This window comes from Vespa velutina, chromosome 7 (assembly GCF_912470025.1).
Source record: "Vespa velutina chromosome 7, iVesVel2.1, whole genome shotgun sequence".
Classification (NCBI taxonomy): domain Eukaryota; kingdom Metazoa; phylum Arthropoda; class Insecta; order Hymenoptera; family Vespidae; genus Vespa; species Vespa velutina.
This window is the reverse complement of record NC_062194.1, coordinates 3,861,795-3,879,632: the sequence shown is the minus strand read 5'-3', so window position 1 is coordinate 3,879,632 and position 17,838 is coordinate 3,861,795. Positions and strand designations below refer to the sequence as shown.

General features: G+C 28.9%; 5 protein-coding genes across 8 annotated transcripts in view; all 5 read left to right on the top strand.

The window, feature by feature from the left end:
* The first annotated feature begins 38 nt into the window (after positions 1-38).
* LOC124950303 (protein SDA1 homolog) lies at positions 39-5,137 on the top strand. The gene is made up of 9 exons (XM_047496781.1): positions 39-406; positions 505-609; positions 2,558-2,656; positions 2,737-3,252; positions 3,337-3,571; positions 3,660-3,795; positions 3,872-4,187; positions 4,294-4,857; positions 4,919-5,137. The coding sequence occupies exons 1-9, from the start codon at positions 320-322 to the stop codon at positions 5,117-5,119; spliced, it is 2,259 nt and encodes a 752-aa protein (XP_047352737.1). The 5' UTR covers positions 39-319; the 3' UTR covers positions 5,120-5,137.
* Positions 369-2,402, top strand: LOC124950304 (origin recognition complex subunit 5). The gene is made up of 3 exons (XM_047496782.1): positions 369-406; positions 505-609; positions 739-2,402. The coding sequence occupies exon 3, from the start codon at positions 790-792 to the stop codon at positions 2,101-2,103; it is 1,314 nt and encodes a 437-aa protein (XP_047352738.1). The 5' UTR covers positions 369-406; positions 505-609; positions 739-789; the 3' UTR covers positions 2,104-2,402.
* A 145-nt stretch (positions 5,138-5,282) lies between the features above and the next one.
* Positions 5,283-9,986, top strand: LOC124950302 (DNA ligase 1). 2 transcript variants are annotated; one of them, XM_047496779.1, is made up of 17 exons: positions 5,283-5,633; positions 5,725-5,787; positions 5,941-6,024; positions 6,142-6,194; positions 6,297-6,514; positions 6,598-6,757; positions 6,852-6,978; positions 7,080-7,252; positions 7,337-7,560; positions 7,645-7,773; positions 7,854-7,993; positions 8,115-8,316; positions 8,423-8,629; positions 8,702-8,918; positions 9,018-9,253; positions 9,325-9,522; positions 9,605-9,986. In XM_047496779.1, the coding sequence occupies exons 1-17, from the start codon at positions 5,614-5,616 to the stop codon at positions 9,776-9,778; spliced, it is 2,625 nt and encodes an 874-aa protein (XP_047352735.1). In that variant the 5' UTR covers positions 5,283-5,613; the 3' UTR covers positions 9,779-9,986. The 2 variants fall into 2 exon arrangements, with proteins under 2 accessions (XP_047352735.1, XP_047352736.1); XM_047496780.1 differs by lacking the exon at positions 9,605-9,986 and having other exon boundaries at positions 9,018-9,248; positions 9,325-9,486.
* Positions 9,987-10,413: 427 nt separating this feature from the next.
* Positions 10,414-13,489, top strand: LOC124950301 (AP-2 complex subunit mu). The gene is made up of 5 exons (XM_047496778.1): positions 10,414-10,541; positions 11,049-11,429; positions 11,508-11,758; positions 11,838-12,094; positions 12,183-13,489. Exons 2-5 carry the CDS (start codon positions 11,090-11,092, stop codon positions 12,661-12,663), a joined length of 1,329 nt encoding a protein of 442 aa, XP_047352734.1. The 5' UTR covers positions 10,414-10,541; positions 11,049-11,089; the 3' UTR covers positions 12,664-13,489.
* A 343-nt stretch (positions 13,490-13,832) lies between these two features.
* LOC124950307 (calmodulin-binding transcription activator 2-like) overlaps positions 13,833-17,838 on the top strand; it is a 47,939-nt gene continuing 43,933 nt past the window's right edge. For all 3 annotated transcript variants that reach the window (XM_047496790.1, XM_047496788.1, XM_047496789.1), the window contains exon 1: positions 13,833-14,541. The gene's annotated coding sequence lies outside the window, so the exon portion shown is untranslated. The remainder of the gene's footprint in view (positions 14,542-17,838) is intronic.

Below are 17,838 nucleotides of genomic sequence, written 5' to 3'. Positions count from 1 at the left end.
GTTGGTATTACACACTGCTAGATACATTTTACGAAAGAAAAAAAATCGGTACATGAGAATAGGAATTGTGTTAAATGGTTATATCCACGTGCATCATTTTTCGGTTAGAATTATGATTTGAAACTTTTTAGATATAAAACTAATAGACTTTAATATTACAAGTTTATTCGTATACAGTTTCAAAAAATAACAAGATAATATATCAAGTTATTCGTATTTTACGAATATTACGTATTTTATTTATTGTTTTAATACGTGTAGTTTCATGTTGAAAACTTCCTATTTCATCTGTCAATTTTGTTATAAATGAAGAAGAAAAATGGTTCGACATAATAATCAGCTTCCAGATAATATTCCACAGTTGCAAAATCTTATTAAGCGTGATCCTGAATCGTATAAGGAAGAAGTAAGTTTTCCTTAAAGCATTGATTTCAATAATGTAGTTTATTTTGCTTTTATTTAATTGAAATATATCGGATAACTAATGTTTGTTTATTTTTTTAGTTTCTCCAGCAATATCTCCATTATAAGGCTACTTTGGATATATTCAATTTGGCTCCAAATAAATTTAATAAAAGTCTCGATGAATTAATAATATTTATGACTCAGGTGAATAATTGCATTTTAAATTAAGAAAAATATTAACCTTACATCTTTTTTTTTATCATATGAATAATCCATAATATTTTATAATATATTTTCATAATATCATACATATTTTCATAATTTTTCTTTCAGGCATAATAAATAAGATTTTCCAAGTATTTCTTACATTTAAAAATCTATTTGATGATTTCAATAATGGAGTCTTGTTTACAAAATCTCGATACAAAAATAAAATGTCGCGAAATAATTATAAAGCAATTATATTCTTTGATAGGTATACAAGATGAACCAATGCCACATAGTATTTTTATATATGGTCATGTTGCTACAGGAAAATCATTAGTTATTTTGCACTTACTAAAATATTTACGATATAATTTCAGTATTGTCAATTGCATTGAACACGTAAACAACAAACATATATTTGAATATATCTTAAATGATTTAATCCCAAATCCAATATCTAACCCAAGTCTTGCTGCTAATATTGCAAGTCCTAAGTGTGATAATATTGTTACTTTTATAACAAAACTTCAATTAATTTCAAAGTACGATAAACGTCCAATTGTTATCGTTCTTGATAAGTGTATGTACATGCGAGATACAGATAATTATCTCTTACCAGTATTTTTAAGACTGAAAGAATTATCAAATATTAATGTTTGTACAATTTTTGTAAGCAATGTGGTATGGGAAAAGTGTTATACACAAATTGGCTTGTTTGAACCAATTAAAATTCATTGTGCTCAATATACTAGAGAAGAAGTATTGGATATTTTGTTGTCATACAAACCAAAAGATTATAGTGGTACTATTTATAAAAATTACTTGAACCTTTTTCTGTCCGTATTTTATAGATTTTGTAGAGATCTTAATGAACTTCGTTACATGGCCAAAATAAATTTTAATAAGTATATAGAACCAATAAAATCTGGATTAGTAAAAGAAGATGATGTCTCAGGATTATGGCGAAACATTTCAACTACATTAATATCCAATTTAGAAGTTATATATCTTAGAGTTTCAACAGAAGATTTTGTACAGCATAATCATGTATCCAAAGAAATTGAATCTACTGCAAAATTAGCATTAAGTTTTGAACTACCATTTTATGCTAAATATATTTTGATAGCTGCTTATTTAGCATCATACAATCCTCCTAAAGAAGATAAAGCTATCTTTATGAAATTAAGCAGTAAAAAGAAAAAGAAAATATCTAGAAAAAAGACAACAACAAATATACAATCTGGTCCACGTAGTTTTCCTATATCTAGATTGCTTGCTATATTTTGTACTATTCTCGATGAAAAAGTTGATGTGAATGCTATTTTACTTGCTCAAATTCCTACAATGTATCAACTTGGATTATTAGCATCTATTGACGATAATAATTTAGATGAACCAAAATTGAAGTGTTGTGTAAATTATAATTTTGTATCAATCATAGCAAAAACAGTAGGAATGAATATAAAAGATTATTTGTTTAATCCTGAGTAATGCCCATATCAAATCATATTGGCACCACAAATTTAATTCATTATAAATATATAAAGATTACCATATGATCTTATATAACACAGTTATATCACTTTTATAATTTTGTAAACTATTACTGCATTGCTTACTATATTTCTATTGTTTCTTAATGTATATGCACAATATTTGGTTTTTATTATTTAATTTATATTATAATGTATTTGGAGCATATAGAGTACCTATATTTAATGTATTAATATAGTTATCCATAATTTTGTATTAATTTTTTATATTCGATATATAATAAATAAATATCATTAAAATACATATACATATATTTCTAATAATTTGTTATGACAAGCTTTCAATATGAATATTCATGAAATATTAAATGTTTTTATATTTACGTTTATATATGTTGTATATTATTTATAACAATCTATATAGTTTATTAATTTTTTTCCTTTTAATTTAGGTTGCCCATTGTTATCCAGAAGAGTTAAAAACTTTTCCTCAGGAGATCATAGATACACTACAAAAACATAATACTGTTTTAGACAATGATATGCGAATGGTAAGTATTAATTTATTATTGTGATCATACATTTGTATAAAAAATTCTTAATTATTATATTTTATAAAAATTTTCTCCAGACATTTTGTAAGGCATTAATCCTAATGCGCAACAAATATTTGTTAGAACCAATAACACTTCTCAGCTTATTTTTTGAGCTTCTAAGATGTCAAGATAAAGCTTTGAGACAATTTCTTCAAACACATATTATTACTGATATTAAGAATATTAATGCAAAACATAAAAATGCCAAGGTTAACACAGCTTTACAAAATTTTATATTTACAATGTTAAAAGATACTAATGCTAGAGCCGCAAAAATGTCTGCTGATGTTATGATAGAATTATACAAGAAAAATGTATGGAATGATGCCAAAACAGTAAATATTATAGCTACTGGTTGCTTTTCAAAAATCACAAAAGTGGTTGTCGCTAGTTTAAAATTTTTCTTGGGTAATGATGATGAAAAGGAAGATAGTGACAGCAGTGACAGTGATGATGAACCCAATATTAAAGAAGTTATGATGGCTAATAAAGTAAATAAGAAAACAAAAAAGCGTGAAAAAATGTTGAAGAAGGCCAAACAATTATTAGTTGTAAGTAAAGATATGTAATATATTTTTTTTATGAATTTTTTATTTATGTAATATATACTTCTAACTTCATCATGAATATTTCAGAAATCTAAAAAAAAGAAAGTAAAAGCACCACAATTTAATTTTTCTGCATTACATTTAATTCATGACCCACAAGGATTTGCAGAAAAATTATTTAAACAATTAGAAAAAAATAATGACAGATTTGAAATTAAATTAATGACTTTAGATGTTATCTCTAGACTTATTGGATTGCATAATTTGTTCCTTTTTAATTTTTACCCTTATCTACAACGGTTTTTGCAACCTCACCAAAGGGGTAATTATTTCAATTAAAAAAGCAATGAACAAATTACAATTCATGCAGCAAGAAGATATATACTTTTAATTATTATTATAAATTACAGAAGTAACAAAATTGCTACAATTTGTAGCACAAGCTAGTCATGAATTAGTACCTCCAGATGTATTGGAACCTGTTCTTAAAACTTTAGTGAATAATTTTGTAACTGAAAGAAATTCTGGAGATGTTATAGCGATTGGGTATATCATTTATTAATATTTTTATATACAATTTTTTTATAGGCATGACTTATAATATGAAATTCATTTTTAATAGATTAAATGCTGTTCGTGAAATATGTTCAAGATGTCCATTGGTTATGAATGCAGATCTTTTAAAAGATTTGGCCCAATACAAACATTATCGAGAGCGTAGTGTAATGATGGCAGCATCTTCTTTAATTACTGTTTATAAACAAACAATGCCAAGTTTACTACACAAAAAATATAGAGGCCGTCCTACTGAAGCTACAATAAATTTAGACACATTAAAATATGGGGAAATAGCTGCTAATGATTTTGTTCCAGGAGCCGAAGTGTTACTTAATAATGACTGTAATGATACTTTAGAGATTGATTCTGAAAATAGCGAGGTATATAAATTAATGTGTAATCATATTTATAATTTATCTGATAGCATTTTTTATTATGATAATTAGTCAAATTTACATTATCTTAAGAAAGTTCTTTTCTCTATAGGATGAAGATCAATGGATTGATGTACAAGATAGTAATGAGGGAATTAATAAAGAAGATTGGGTTGCAGATGATGAAACAGATATATCTTCGGACGATAACAGTACAGATGATGAAAATAATATCAAAGATGAAGAAAATATAGAACAACAAAAACAAAGAGATGTTGACATTGAAAATAAAAAAGAGCATGAATTATCTGACGAAGGTGTAAAAGGAAATAAATCGCATTTAAAAATCAGAGAAAAGAAAAGGGATAAGAAATTAAGAAGAAGAAAGCAAAAAGAGGAGAGAAAAGCAAAAGCAAAAGTACAAAAGAAAGAGGAGCTAACTGCAGAAAAAAAAGCACAGGCATCTTTAATTTCAGTTGAGCGTTTACTCTCAGATGAAGATTTCAAAAGAATTGATATGGCACTGGTAAAACAACAAATAATGCCTGCTAAGTTTGGTGTAAAAAGACCACATCCAGCTGATGAAAATCGGGGAGAATTAGTCAAGCTCGGTGATATTGAAAATATTCATAAAAAGCGTAGACATGATAAGGAAGCACGATTAGAAACTGTAAAGGTACGCATAATATAATATCACTTATATTTCTAAAAATATAAAATATTCTTTTTTCTTTTAGAAATCTCAAGAAAATAGAGAAAAATTTGGTTATAAAGATGGTCGTCAAAATCCATTGTGTAGTAAAACAAATCGTGAAAAGAAAAAAACCAAAAATTATCAAATGATCAAACATAAGCTTACAGGAAAAGTGAAACGTTCTTTTAAAGATAAACAAATTGCCCTCAGAAATTATTTATTAAAACAAAAAAGAATGAAATAATAATCGTTATTTACGATATATTTCTCATTTATTTATTTACCTCTCCTGTTGGTCTTTTAATTTTATAAATGTTTTGAATAATATAATAAAATTTATTGGGTACGAATATTTAGGGCTATCACTTCATTTTTAAAATAATTTTTTTTTTTTTTTGAATCGATCAAGAAATTTTTATTATTATAAAACTAGGAGTAATGAACAGCCTTAATGTTTCGGTATGTTTTACATCATCCAATAAGAAAAGCGTATTCTACATAACCGTCCAATCATTTTATAATGTGATATTTTGCTAAGTACTAAAAAAGATATTGAGGAAAATTAAATAATAATATTTACAAATAGAAATATATAAATGAAGAATATTTATTATTGTATATGAATAAATACATATAATTAGTCTTCATTTAATATTTCATATGCGTTGATGTTTTAAGAAGTGAGATTCCACGTCGCCATGTTAGTTTAATATTGTTTTGATTAAATAAGGCGCGGAAATGATGCAACGAAGCATAACGTAATTTAAATAAATATCATTAATTAACAATAATATTTGATATTTGTAATAACAGTTTTATTAATATTTTTTTTCATACTTTTTATTGCAGATCATTTTTTACAAAAACTAATGTACAAAAAAAAGATACAGATAACAGTGAGGATAATTTAAGGTAATGCAAATGTATTAACATGTTAAAATTAATAACATTTTATGCAAGGACATTTCCTTTGTCGGTTTTATTATTTCCACGTTTTGTACTTGAACGTCAAGTGCATAAAACAATTCTAAACAATAATTTTAATTGCTTGTATATCAATACTAGTGTCAAATATGAAAAGGAATTAAGTTCTGGAGGAAAAGGAAAACGAAAACGACAAGACAGTCCAAATGGCAAAAATTCAACTAGGTAATTTTTTGTTAACTGTAATATATGATAATAGTTACATTTATATTATATACATTTATATGTTTATAATTTATGCTTGCTTATCATGTAAGAAACACATTTGTTTAACTTTTATAGATCTTCTAAATCAACAACTAAAAATGAGAATCAAGAAGATGCAAGTAATTCAAGTAAATTATTATTATTTTAATAACAAATATATGTGTAAAAAATAATTAAAGTATAATCTTGTTTCATTTAATATAATTTTTTTATTGTATTATTTATAATAGCGCAAGAAAGGAAAAAGAATAAAAAATCTAATACACCCAAGAAAGCTATTAAAAAATCGAAAAAAGTAAAAGAGCAACAATTAGATTCGAGTGCAGAGTTGGAATCAACTATTACGCTAGAATCCAAAAAATCTGTACAGAAAAATGAGAAGGAAGAAAATAAAGTTTTAGGAGTGTCTCAGTTGGATAATTCTAAGAATAATGAAACTCAAGAATCTGTAAGTATATGATATATAAATTATCATTATATTAAATAAATTTTAATCGTATTGCTGCATTACTTACAAAGAATAAATATTAGTCATTGGATAGTTCAAACGAAGGAGATCATGAAGAAGAGAAAAATATTTCTGAAAAAAAATCTGATACCGAATTGGATAGTGATTCAGAAAGTGGAGGAGAAGCTTCGAAACAATCTAAAATTACTAAAAAAACTAATGAAAAGAACCGTAATTTCTTTGGTAAATATATATACAATTTTATAAGATAAAACTCATAGACTAATAATATATTTAATTAAGTAATATCAATTACAATTAACTGTAATTTTATTAGCACCTAAAGAAAATAAATCTCCAAAATCTAATACGGTGGACAGCAAAAAATCTGCCGTTGATTTTTACAATCCAAATACAACTAAATATCATCCAATAAATGATGCTTGCTGGAAAAAAGATGAAATGTAAGCCAATTATTTGACTTCTTAATCTTAAGTATTTATAAAATAAGATTATGGATATAGAAATATTATTGTTATTAAAATTATTTTTTCCTATTTTTTAGGGTACCATATATTGCACTAACTAGAACTTTGGAATTAATAGAAGAGACAAGTGCCAGATTAAAAATTATTGACATATTATCAAATTACTTTCGTTCTGTCATAGTTTTAAGTCCAAATGATTTACTACCAAGTATATATTTATGTTTGAATCAATTAGCACCTGCATATGAAGGTATAATATTTGAGACAACAAAATATTAATAAAAATTGTAAAAAAAATAAAAAACTGAAATAGTAATTGTTGCTATTATTTTAGGTATTATTTTGGGAGTGGCAGAGACGAATCTTTTGAAGGCAATAGCACAGTGTACTGGTCGAACACTGGCACAATTAAAAACAGATGTACAAAATGTTGGCGATATTGGCATTGTGGCTGAAGGAAGTCGTTCAAATCAGAGAACTATGTTCCAACCAGCTCCACTTACAGTGTCGCATGTATATACTACTTTAAAAGAAATTGCACAAATGATAGGTCATTCGGTAAGTGAATATATAACTTGCATTTAATTTGTATGTCGAATGTTGTTTTTCTATAGTCTCTTCGTTTTTTTTTTTTTTTTATAGTCTCTTTCGAAGAAATTAAATAAAATTCAGTCCCTTTTCGTTGCATGTCGTTTCACTGAAGCTAGATACTTCATTAGATCTTTAGCTGGCAAGCTTCGAGTGGGTTTAGCAGAACAATCTCTCTTGCAGGTAAAAAACAAATGTATGATAAAAATGTATTAACTGTAATGATCATTTTATAAAAATAAATAATTTATATTATATTTCAGGCATTGGCATTAGCATGTACTAAGACACCACCTGAGCAAAATTATCCATTTGAAATTTTAGATGTCAGTAAAAATATGTCGCGTGAAAATTTCAAACAGAAATATGATGAAATTGCTCTTGTAATTAAAACTACTTATTGGTAAAGAATTCTTTATTAAATTAATTATTCGCGCTGAATGTTTATTATTTAATATTTCTAATACTTTCTATAAATAATACTTCTATTTGTTACCTATTAAAGTAATATGTTTTTATTTCAGTGAATGTCCTAATTATGATCTAATTATACCAGTGTTACTAAAAGAAGGAGTTCAATCTCTACCAGAAAAATGTAAAATTACTCCAGGAGTACCTATCAAGCCTATGCTGGCTCATCCTACAAAGGGAGTCCAAGAAGTTTTAACACGATTTGAAGGGTTAAAGTTCACATGCGAATGGAAATACGACGGTGAAAGAGCACAGGTTGGTTGTTATTTTCAGTATGTAATATATCCATTAAATATATAAATATATATATAGAGAGAGAGGGAGAAAGAGATGGAAATAATTGATTTTAATAAATATCTAGATTCATATGAAGGACAATGGTGAAATTAGTATTTACAGTAGAAATCAAGAAAATAATACATCCAAGTATCCTGATATAATTGCACGTTTCAAAAATACACGAAAGGAAAACGTCAAAAATTGTATTCTTGATTGTGAATCAGTAGCCTGGGATAATGAAAACAAACAAATTCTTCCATTTCAAGTGTTGAGTACACGTAAACGCAAAGTAATATTTTTTAATCGATTATAACTTACACCGTATAATAAAATACTATATTTATTACTTTAATTTTTATAGGATGCTAATGAAGCAGATATTAAAGTACAAGTTTGTGTATTTATGTTCGACTTACTATATTTAAACAATGAATCTCTCGTTCAAAAACCATTTCTAGAACGTCGTCAGCTTTTAAAAGAATATTTTATAGAAGTAGAAGGAGAATGGAAATTTGCTACGAACTTAGATACCTCAAAGATAGAAGAAGTTCAAGAATTTTTGGAAGAATCCGTAAAAGGTTGAAATTATTTAAAAAAAAAATTTATACTGATAATTTATTAATATACGCATTTAGAAATAGAATTATCATATTTTTTTTTTTTTTTTTTTTTTTTAGGAAATTGTGAAGGTCTAATGGTTAAAACATTAGAAAAAGAAGCAACGTATGAAATTGCTAAAAGGTCTCGAAATTGGTTGAAACTGAAGAAAGATTATTTAGATGGAATGGGTGATACGTTAGATTTAGTAGTAATTGGTGGATATATTGGGAAAGGAAAGAGAACTGGTACTTATGGAGGTTTTCTTTTGGCTTGCTATGATAAAGAAAATGAAGAATATCAGAGTTTGTGTAAGGTATGCTTGTAATATAATAAAGATTATTTAATCAAGTACAAAGAATTATTAAACATAAATTTATTTTACAGATTGGAACTGGATTTAGCGAAGAAGATCTTCAAAAGCATACACAATTTTTCAAAGAACATTTGATATCACAATCGAAGTCGTATTATCGTTTCGATTCAAGTCATGAACCGGATCATTGGTTCGAACCTATTCAAGTTTGGGAAATAAAATGTGCAGATCTTTCTTTGTCACCTGTTCATAGAGCAGCTATCGGAATCGTAAAATTTTCTTTTATATTTCAAATGTTGTAATTTGATTTTAATAACAATCTTATTCTACTATTTTTATTTTTTATTTTAGGTTGACTCAGAAAAAGGCATATCGGTACGGTTTCCACGATTTATACGTGTACGTGATGATAAGAATTGTGAAGATGCCACAACGGCACAGCAAGTGGCAGAGATGTATAACAGTCAAGAACAGATAAAAAATAAAACAACAGATGCAAAAACAACGGAAGAGGATTTTTATTGAATATTAATGAATTTTCTTCTTAATAACAACATTTAATATAAATAACAATAAACAAATATTTACATATTTTTTTTTTTTTTTTTTTTTTTTTATATTACTTGACTCTTATGTTTCAATCATTACTATATGAATAATGTGAATATATTAATGAGAGATCATTTTTTACTATACTATCTATATAAATATAAAATAAAATGCAAATAAATTTTCGTTGTATTATTATTCGTATCATATTTGAAACACTTACAAAATGAAAATACTTGGCTACAGATTTTCTCGAATTATAACGTCTAATTATATTCAATAATAAAATAACATCGTGCACATGATATAATGTTCTAAAAGTTCAAGATTAAAAATAAAAGTTTGCATTCCTCGTACTATATATTTCATATATGATATATGGTCGTTACGTATCATACTACTACCGATTTTTGAATCACTTTATCAACTATAATAATTATATGCTAACTTGATATATCATTTACTGAACGAAATGAAGAAAAAAATATTGATAAAATAAATGTGTTATTATAATAATGGATTTATTAAAAATAATTATCATCGTCAGAAAAGATAAGATAAAGATTTGATTTTTTTTTATGAGATATTAGTTTGACTAACGTAGTACCGAAAAGTGGGTGTTGCTTTCATCAGTGGTTTGCACTCGTACCAATAGGCCTGTACTCGTTTCTCGAAAGCTTTCGACGGCTTCGTTCGAATTAGTTTTACTTTCCATGTTAGCTGTATGATATAGCCATGAGTAAGTGACGTTGAAATATTTTAAATATTGTAACCTATAAGTTCGTATTATTTATTTTTAATTAATATCTAATGTTATACTTTTGATATTTGCTATAGAGATAGTAGTATTCGTTTCCGATCGATAATACCAACCGCCTCTAAGATGCAATAGTCTAAAATGTCACTCATAAAGTGAGATGGGGCGTTATCTATCATTGTGTTAACATTATTATATTTTTTCCTTTTTAAATATAGAACGTATGTTAAATATATAAAAAATTATTAAACTTCATTAATATCTTTCGAGTCTGATAATTTTTAAACATGATCGCGGATCATTAATATCATACGATTTATTTAAACGTTTGAATTAAATTCTCAGTTGAAGTACTCTTTTTTCTTTTCTTTTCTTTTCTTTTCTTTTTTCTTTTTAAATAAAGATCTTAAACACGAACATTGATTTTTTTACACATCGTTTGAAATAATCTCTTTAGAAATAATATGGATTTGATTATTTTTTTTACAGATTCATTATAATTATAGACGTGGGAGATATCCTCTATCAAAATGATAGGGGGTTTATTTGTTTATAATCATAAAGGAGAGGTACTCATTTCCAGAGTATACCGTGATGACATTGGCCGAAATGCTGTCGATGCATTTCGAGTTAATGTTATCCATGCACGCCAACAAGTACGCTCTCCTGTGACCAATATCGCTAGAACATCATTTTTTCATATAAAACGTGCTAACATCTGGTTGGCTGCTGTAACTAAGCAAAATGTCAACGCTGCAATGGTATTTGAATTTCTTCTCAAGATCATTGATGTCATGCAATCATATTTTGGTAAAATATCAGAGGAAAATATCAAGAACAATTTTGTATTGATTTATGAATTACTCGATGGTTAGTTAATTTCTATATATTTATAAATGTTATATAATCATATAATTTGTAATATTTTCATTTAAAAAATTCTTTCAGAAATATTGGATTTTGGATATCCCCAAAATTGCGATACCGGTGTATTAAAAACATTTATCACTCAACAAGGAGTTAAATCGGCAACAAAAGAGGAACAAGCTCAAATAACATCACAAGTAACAGGACAGATAGGATGGCGACGAGAAGGTATCAAATATCGTCGCAATGAACTTTTCTTGGATGTATTAGAATATGTGAATCTCTTGATGAGCCCACAAGGCCAAGTTCTTAGTGCACATGTTGCAGGAAAGGTCAGTTACATTAAATATTTAATATTAATTAAAATTGTCAATATATATTACTGACAATTTTCTTTTATTTTTGTCATAGGTGGTAATGAAATCTTACTTGTCTGGTATGCCAGAATGTAAATTTGGTATCAATGATAAAATTGTTATGGAATCTAAAGGCATAAAAGGTGGTGGTGGATTAGGAGGTGGAGGCGATGATCCTTCTGGTGCTAGATCTGGTAAACCTGTTGTTGTTATCGATGATTGCCAATTTCATCAGTGTGTTAAGCTCAGTAAATTCGAAACGGAACATTCCATTAGTTTTATACCACCTGATGGTGAATTTGAATTAATGAGGTAAATATATTTTTATTTTGTTTCTTAAAATAGCAAAAAAAAAAAATGAGATTTTATATGTTTTTTCTTTTATGTAATTTTACTTCAGGTATCGTACGACAAAAGATATATCGTTACCGTTCCGCGTTATTCCATTGGTTAGAGAAGTGGGTCGAACGAAAATGGAAGTTAAAGCCGTTTTGAAATCAAACTTTAAACCTTCATTGTTGGGACAAAAAATAGAAGTACGCGTACCAACACCTTTAAATACCGCAGGAGTACAATTGATTTGTTTGAAAGGAAAAGCCAAATATAAAGCATCTGAGAATGCTATTGTTTGGAAGATAAAACGAATGGCTGGTATGAAGGAAACTCAACTTTCAGCAGAAATTGATTTACTTGAAACGGATACAAAAAAGAAATGGACAAGGCCACCAATATCAATGAACTTTGAGGTACCATTTGCTCCATCAGGTTTTAAAGTTCGCTATTTGAAAGTATTTGAATCTAAGTTGAATTACTCTGATCATGATGTTATAAAATGGGTTAGATATATAGGTCGGAGTGGCTTGTACGAGACACGGTGCTAGTAAAGTCTCGTTCTATGCATTGTGTAAATGAGTAATCTCAAATCAGATATATATATATATATATATATAAATATATATATATAAATTTCTCAAAATCATTTTAATTGCGACGCATTTTCAATGCAACGATCCAAAACATTTAAAAATAACTTAGAAAATCAAGCATATAGATGAGAAATAATCTTGATACCAAAGGATTCAATTCCTTTGTGACATTGTGTTTTTATCATCGATTTGTTTATATATATATATATAATATATAGGATAAAATTATTTATCCGGAATTCAATGAATTATATATAATTATCATTGAGGTTTTCAATGATAGATTATAATGGTTTACATTTAATATAGATTACATTAAATGATTTTTTATGAAGTTTTCTTAATTACGTAATTTGTAGAGTCACAAAATAGTAAAATTTAATTATGCGGTCTCTACTATCGGTACTATTTACTGGTCTTTCATAAATTATGGGACCAGAAATACAATAAAATAATAATCACTTTGGTATCATCATAAAAACTGCCCTTGTACAGTTCCCGCTGCAGTAGATCATTTACGTAATACATTGTAAGGGATCGTTCCGATATATACGTTTGATTAATGTTAAATTATTGAATATGTTTGTCATAATTTATAAAATTGTGAGTATAAATTTTTGGATCGATGGTAATAGCGTAACGAATGATCGCTTTCGTCTGTCTATGTTGAATTCTACTCATGTGATTAAATATATATATATATACACACATATATATGTATACTCCAAAGAAATGTGTATACTTTGTCCCACAAACGACATATTAAAATATTTTAAATATTTGTTATACGTTAATCTTTCTAACGTAACGCGAAAGAGAAAAAAAGAAAGAAAAAAAAGAAACGAATAGAAATTCAAATCATATATTCAGTAACAAAATTTCATTAACAATTATAAATTCGTTTACTCTTTTTTCATTTAAACTTTATGTAAGATTTCAATCAAAGCCTTGCATTATTTATTTATACGTAAACTTGACATTCTTAATTTAATTTTATAAAAAGAAAATAATCGTTAAATTTTTATATCTTTATTAAATATGAGTATAGAGCGCGCGCGCGTGCGAGAGAGAGAGAGAGCTTCGAACGTATCATTTCTCACTTTTTTCCTTTTCATATACAAAAGAAGATACAAAAAATTAATGTTATTCCAATGATTGAAGGAAAGAAAAAGAAAAAGGCAAGTCTCATGATTTTCCAAAATATTCAATTTGAAAATAATTTATTCGATATAATTTATCAAAACTTATTGTTTCATGGTAATAGAATTTGAAATTAGCGTTTGAGTTTCTCGTCTATGTACCGGCCGATCATGTCGACGAGTAAGTTACGGGAGATTGCGAGAGAGGGCGGTAAAGAGAATGAAAGAAAGAGAGAGAGAGAGTGTGTGTGTATATGAGAGAGAGAGAGAGAACGCGTGCGAGCGAGAGTGAGTGAGTGAGTGAGTGAAAGAAGAAAAGAGAGAAAGAAAGAGAAAGAAAACACGGATGACTTCTGCTCATGGCGCATGCGATTCGCGGCCATACCCGTGGCTCGTACCTGTCATGGATTCCTAAGAGCCGTTCGTGCGAGCGCAGGCACGCGCGATCGAACGATTTTCATCGTGAAAATCGGCCGTATATGTATATCATAGGATATAATCGTATTTACTGTTATTAATTTATTAACGAATAATACGATATTAAAAATACGGTGATGATGTTACACGTATACAGGGCGAAGCGACGGTCCTTCGATTTTCCAAGTGCCGCGCACGGTCAGATCGTCGATTCAAAATGAAGAATATCCTCGGCATGGGACACGGGCTTTCATCTGTCAGCCTGAAAAAGGATAAAGTGAGTAATATAACAATGCGAGTTCTAATTGTCGAATAACGATTCATAACCGATTTATCTTATTTGAAAGGAACGTTAACCGATCTTACTAGCCAATGTCTCTCTCTCTCTATCTACATCTTTTTCTTTTTTTCTCTCTCTTTTTCTTTCTCTCTCTCTCTCTCTCTCTTTCTCTCCTTTCCTTTGGATTTCGCGCCTATTTCATTGTCTTTCTTTTATTCATTTCTCGAGCCACTACTTCCCATTGACATCAACCAATCCTTCATTCAACCCTCTTCTTCTTCCTTTTTATTTGCCGCTTTCATTCTCGTCTCGGTCAATGTTTACTCTCACTTTTTTTCTTTATCATTTATTTATTTATTTTTTCTTTTTTTCTTTTTTAACGAGCGTGCCAATTATTCGTCTCTATATCTTATTCTTCTTTTGACGTGTTTGTTATTTCTCTCTCTCTCTCTCTCTCTTTCTCTCTCTCTCTCTCTCTCTCTCTCTCTCTCTCTTTATCTTCGATCTTCTTCCTTGCAAATATGCGAGGGAAGTTTTTCGACGGTGATCGAATATCGAGGTTACGGGGCGTTACTGCTTAAAACCGCGCTCGCGTCGCCCGGATATTCTCTCTCTTTTTTTCTTTCTCTATTTTTCTCTTTTTCTCTCTGTTTCTCTCTCTCTCTCTCTCTCTCTCTCTCTGTTACTCTCTCTCTCTCTCTCTCTCTCTCTCTCTCTCTCTCTCGTTCTTCTCGAGATTCTCTCACCAAACAGTTTTATGGGTGCTGGCTATTTTTAGTGCATACCGTAAAACCACAAACGAGGCTAGGGCGCGAATATAAAGGTAATCATGCTCTTCTTGGTTACTTGATTTATCCTGTACCGGACATTATCTATTGGCACCTCTTTTTAGTTACAATTACTTTTTAATCTACTATTCGAGAATAGTCGTAAATATTCAATCGAGAAAGAAAGATTTGAAGATTCTAACCTATAAATTTTAAGAAATGTATTTGAATTTTTTTTTTTTTTTTTTTTTTTTTTAAACAACGATAACAAAACAATTCTTCGAATATAACTATTTCCCTATCAGTGGAGATATATATATATATATATGTGTGTGTAAGTATGTATGTATGTATGTGTACGTATGTATGCTTGTGTGTACGTATATATGTATATGTACACATACATATACACATAAATACATATATAATATACGCAAGTGTAAAATTTGGCGGGAAATCGGCCATGTTGAGATCGGGCAAACGTACCGATATAATCGATAGTAACGAATATCGAATACTCTTCACGTATATGTATAAATACATATGTTAAAATTATAATAAGCGAGATTATATCGAGAAATCGTTTCAATTCGAATTCGATCTCGATCATTGAGAATTGTTCGAGATTTAAATGCAGAGAACGTAGGATCTAGCTATGTTTTATAAAACATCATCATTATCTTCTGACCGTGCTCATAATCAGTCGTTATCATACCACCACCGCTAGTTTTCGCTTTTCCTGACACACTTGTCGTCGAACAACGTCGCCTGATCATAATCTCCGATGAAAATTATTTTTCACAGTGAAATCGCGATAAGGTTGGTCGGTGCGTTTCCGTTTTTGATGTTGTTGCTCTCGGTTTTAATAAACGCTAGTTTTAAACTGTGTTCATGCATGCGTTTATCGAGAAATTTCTACCATTTCTGTTCTTGTTGTACGTATTTTTTGGGATCGTTTATTTTTTATTGTATGAGAAAGATTTAGTTCGTTGTATTTGATAAAAAAAGCGTGCATTTAGCGCGTCGACTATTCTAATAATAAATATTTACGTTTGTAATTTTTCTTTTTGTTTTGTATATTTTTCGAGTCGGTTAATATTTATTGTTAGATAAAATTTTAATTGATAATTTCTGATATACTTAACGTGTCAACGTTTAATATTTTTCGTACGTCTTCTTTTTTTATCCAATCACTTCGAAGCCTCTCTTTCTCTCTCTCTCTCTCTCTCTCTCTTTAAACGTATAAGGTCGAAGAACGACGTGTGCGACGTAGAATATATTTTCATCGTGTGAGTTACTTCCTCGATTGCACGAGTACGATTTAACAATGCTTCCTTCTCACGCGGAGAGCTCGTTACCAGTGAGATATTTTATCTTTTTTTCGAAATCAAAACGCAAACGGACGTTCGCGTTTTCCCGTGTGCCAGCTGACAGCTGGTGTGTTCATTTTATTTTATTTTTTAGATAGGTACATTTTTTCTTCTTTTTTCTTTTTTTTTTCTTTTTTTTTTTTTTTTTAGCACGGATGCGTTTTTCCCGTGCTCAACGGGATTGCTCTTTTATAAGATGGATCTATGGTTCTTAGAGAGATCGTTTAGCGTGCCGGTTTAAAAATCTCCTATAAGAAATATCGACGATAACAGGTTGTTTTTTTTTTTTTTTTTTTTTTTTTTTTTTTTTTTTTTTTTTTTTTTTTTTTTTTTTTTTCAACGAAATATTACGTATCTAGATATTATGTTATCTATTAACACGATTAACTCGTCAACTGATTAATTTTCTATAGATATATATTTGCCTTTTTGTTCCTTATTAGTATTTTAATAAACTAGGCTAAGAAGAGCGTTCGTTCGCACTACGTTAATCGATCGACTGTAAATGAACAACGATAAATTAGAAACGCTTATAGGTCTCGACCTTCAGACCGATCAAACGTGAAATCATGAGAAGAGGATCGGAAAACGATTTTTTTTTTCTTCCTTCGTCTCTTTTTAAAAACGTAAGATACAGAATCGATAATGATCTACGATCGTGTAAATCGTCTAAGATAATATCCCGTCGGCGAAAATTTTCTATTAAGTTTGTGTGCCGGATAATTGTGTGCGTCGACGAAAGAGGCGGAATGTTCGAGCTCGTAAAGGAAAATCGATATAATGGCCAAGGTATGTAACTTGGGTCCGTTTGTTATTTTCCAAAGAATCGATTCGCATAAAGGAAAACCTCATGACCCAGACCCGTTATCGTCTCTCTTTTTGTATAAAATTTTCTAAAATTACGAGTTTGTTTACCTCTTATTAATTTGGGTTAGCTTATTTTAGAAAGGTATCATGATCTCGTAATGCTTCCGTCACACTGTGACTCCTTTCATTTCAAAATTATCTCGTTTCTCTAGTTGCTCTCTGTTTTGTTCTCTTTAGGGAAAAAGAGAGAGAAAGAGAGAGAGAGAGAGAGAGAGAGAGAGAGAAAGAGAGAGAGAGAGAGAGAGAGAAAGAGAGAGAGAGAGAGAGAGAGAGAACAAACACGGGAAATA

Bases quoted from the DNA above. Each gene is read 5' to 3' on its own strand.
- LOC124950302 (XM_047496779.1), top strand. From the start codon at position 5,614: ATGATGCAACGAAGCATAAC. The intron at 7,253-7,336 runs GTATAATATTTG...CTATTATTTTAG, and splicing joins ATTAGCACCTGCATATGAAG to GTATTATTTTGGGAGTGGCA. The intron at 9,254-9,324 runs GTATGCTTGTAA...TTTATTTTACAG, and splicing joins AATATCAGAGTTTGTGTAAG to ATTGGAACTGGATTTAGCGA.
- LOC124950301 (XM_047496778.1), top strand. From the start codon at position 11,090: ATGATAGGGGGTTTATTTGTTTATAATCATAAAGGAGAGGTACTCATT. The intron at 11,759-11,837 runs GTCAGTTACATT...TTTTTGTCATAG, and splicing joins GTGCACATGTTGCAGGAAAG to GTGGTAATGAAATCTTACTT. The intron at 12,095-12,182 runs GTAAATATATTT...ATTTTACTTCAG, and splicing joins GGTGAATTTGAATTAATGAG to GTATCGTACGACAAAAGATA.
- LOC124950304 (XM_047496782.1), top strand. From the start codon at position 790: ATGATTTCAATAATGGAGTCTTGTTTACAAAATCTCGATACAAAAATA.
- LOC124950303 (XM_047496781.1), top strand. From the start codon at position 320: ATGGTTCGACATAATAATCAGCTTCCAGATAATATTCCACAGTTGCAA. The intron at 407-504 runs GTAAGTTTTCCT...TTATTTTTTTAG, and splicing joins CTGAATCGTATAAGGAAGAA to TTTCTCCAGCAATATCTCCA. The intron at 4,858-4,918 runs GTACGCATAATA...TTTTTCTTTTAG, and splicing joins CACGATTAGAAACTGTAAAG to AAATCTCAAGAAAATAGAGA.